The sequence below is a fragment of the Penaeus vannamei genome, chromosome 10, assembly GCF_042767895.1.
Source record: "Penaeus vannamei isolate JL-2024 chromosome 10, ASM4276789v1, whole genome shotgun sequence".
Lineage (NCBI taxonomy): Eukaryota > Metazoa > Arthropoda > Malacostraca > Decapoda > Penaeidae > Penaeus > Penaeus vannamei.
Window position 1 is genome coordinate 36,938,487 of NC_091558.1, and position 2,500 is coordinate 36,940,986.

The 2,500-nt window shown below is 31.1% G+C and overlaps 1 protein-coding gene across 1 annotated transcript in view; it reads right to left on the reverse strand.

Moving 5' to 3' along the window:
• The window catches only part of LOC113826342 (protein unc-79 homolog), a gene marked incomplete at its 3' end in the record, with an annotated part of 60,320 nt that overhangs the window by 54,409 nt on the left and 3,411 nt on the right, over positions 1 to 2,500 (reverse strand). Inside the window, 1 exon segment of the mRNA XM_070126120.1 lies at positions 2,034 to 2,255. Coding sequence (XP_069982221.1) covers positions 2,034 to 2,255 — 222 coding nt within the window.

Genomic DNA, 2,500 nt, shown 5'->3' on the forward strand with positions numbered 1-2,500 from the left:
GAGTTGATGAGTACATATGACAACTTTGTGAATCTTATTTAGCTCATTACCGACGGGATAATCCAGAATAATGCTCAGCATTCTGCTGTGGAGTATTGATATACTGTTGCAATGAGCATCTGCGGCAATGCTTCTCATTTGACATTAGCTATCTTTTTCATCGAGTCAAAGGCATCAGTATGAATTTCATTTATTCAATTGCTGTGAATGATTTTGCTTGTGTTGCAATGCAGATTTCAGGTGAATTGTCATATTGTGTATTGTGGTTGATCATTAGTAGAAATATTAAATAAAATCTAAACTAGAACTGATCCTTGTACTAGTTCCTTGTACTAGTTCACTCTTTTAAGATCTCATCTGCTTCTCCTTCTGTCCATTTCTACATTTCTTGTTTTGTAATTCTTTTTACAATCTGTTGTTAACTATATTGTAAGCTATTTTCAGGTGAACAAAGACAGCTTCATTGGCATGTCAATTCTCACAACCTTCCTCCATGAACTATGTAAGGTTGAGTAGTTGACACATTGAAGCTTGAGCTGTTCATTCATTAAGAGAAATGAAATTTGTGGGTTGTGCAATATAATATGATAAATAGCAGAGTCTTTGGCTTTAATGGTGAACTTGCTTGTTACTGGTATTCAAAAATTGGAGGTTCTCAGGCAGTTGTTATGGAAATCCAGTAGCTATGTAAGATCTCTCTAGTCCTAGATGGTTGAGAATTTCACTGGGGATACTGTCAATCCCTGAAGTCGTGTTGACTTTATGGTCTTAACTCTTCTGCAGTTCATCTAGTATAAAAAGTACTATAGTAATTCCAGTGTTAAGTTTGTAAGCACATTTAAGCTGATCTCTCATTTCTTTTGGCTTAGTGGTTACTGACCCTATAAAATATGATGATAGAGCCAATATTCTCTGTGATAGTCAGTCATCAGAGGTTGGTTTACAAACTGTTAGAAAGCCTTCTTGTCAGATATGTTGTAAGAAATCCACTACCATATTTCTGATGAGTTAAAATGCTTTTTACAGAATAATCTGGTTTATTCCTTACATATCTCACATGTTTCATTTGTGAGTCCTTGGAGTATCTAATGAATTATCCTGTATTTTGGGGTTCTGTATATGAAGTTCTTGATGCACTGGGATGATATTCAGATGAATAGATACAAGTGTAAATATAAGCATACTTTTCATTTTTGTTCTCTTTTTTTATATCTTCCCTCCTCTTTTTCTGTTTTCTTCCTCTTTTCTTTTTCTTATTCAATTTCTTATGTTTCCTTTTCTTTGCCTTTTCTTTTTTTTCTCTTGTTACTTCCTTCATTTCCTTTCTTCTATGAAATCAACTGCATATGGTTTTACGAAAAATTATACTTCTTTATAAATACATATAAAAAACTTTTGTGAAAAATAAACAATACAATTCATTTACAATTGCAAACATCTGAGGCAATAAAAGAAATGTCTTGCCTCACAATCCTTTTCCCTCTATATCTCACATGTTTCACTAATAATGATATCCAAGATATTTGAAAATTCTAAATCAAATAGTGTGTATGTACATCTAATCAGCATTTCTTTCTATTTGTGATTATTTACAGCTAGTCTTGTACAAGTCAGCAGCAACGCTCTTTAGCCAACATGACTGTGCAATGACTGAAATGGATTATAGCTAGTTTTAATAATGAGTTGTGATTGATAACATGTTAGGAAACTAACATCATGCATATAGCTGAGAAAATTAATATAATACCAAACTGCCAGATGGAGTCTGCAGAAGTAATAAAGCATTTAAAAATTCATATATTTCTCAAAAAATAACGTTTGTAGTATTAAAAAGCATCAAAATGTTATAATGCACAGCATAAAATACAAAAAAACAGATCATTAGGATGATAATAATTTGACTTAATATCCAAACATCATAAACTATTTTTCTAATATGCCTTTGATGTACTCACATGGCCAACATCAAACAAGCATAATAATAAACCTACTCAAAATAAAAAAAATAATGAAATATACATGATCACACTTACCCTGTTGTTCTGGATAGCTACTCTAGGGCATAAAAAGGCTACAACATCCATCTGGAGCTGGAAGAAGGCTGTAGTCAATTCACATGTTGTACACTCCCTCTCTCCATCACAGGTGTGTGGGGACATGCAGGGGGCATTCAACATGTCTTTCAACAGCTTAGAAACCACTTTACTATCAGCGCCATCTACACCTTGGTGTTTCTCAATTTCCTGTACTTCCATCTGAAATATTAAAAATTAGGCTTACACACAAAAAAGAAAAAGAAAAATAACATATACATGCAAACATACATACATAAGCCTACAGACATACATATAATATATAAATACACATAATATATAAATATATATAAATACATATATATATATATAAATACATATATATATATATAGAATATATATATATATATATATATATATATATATATATATATATATATATATATATATATATATATATATATATA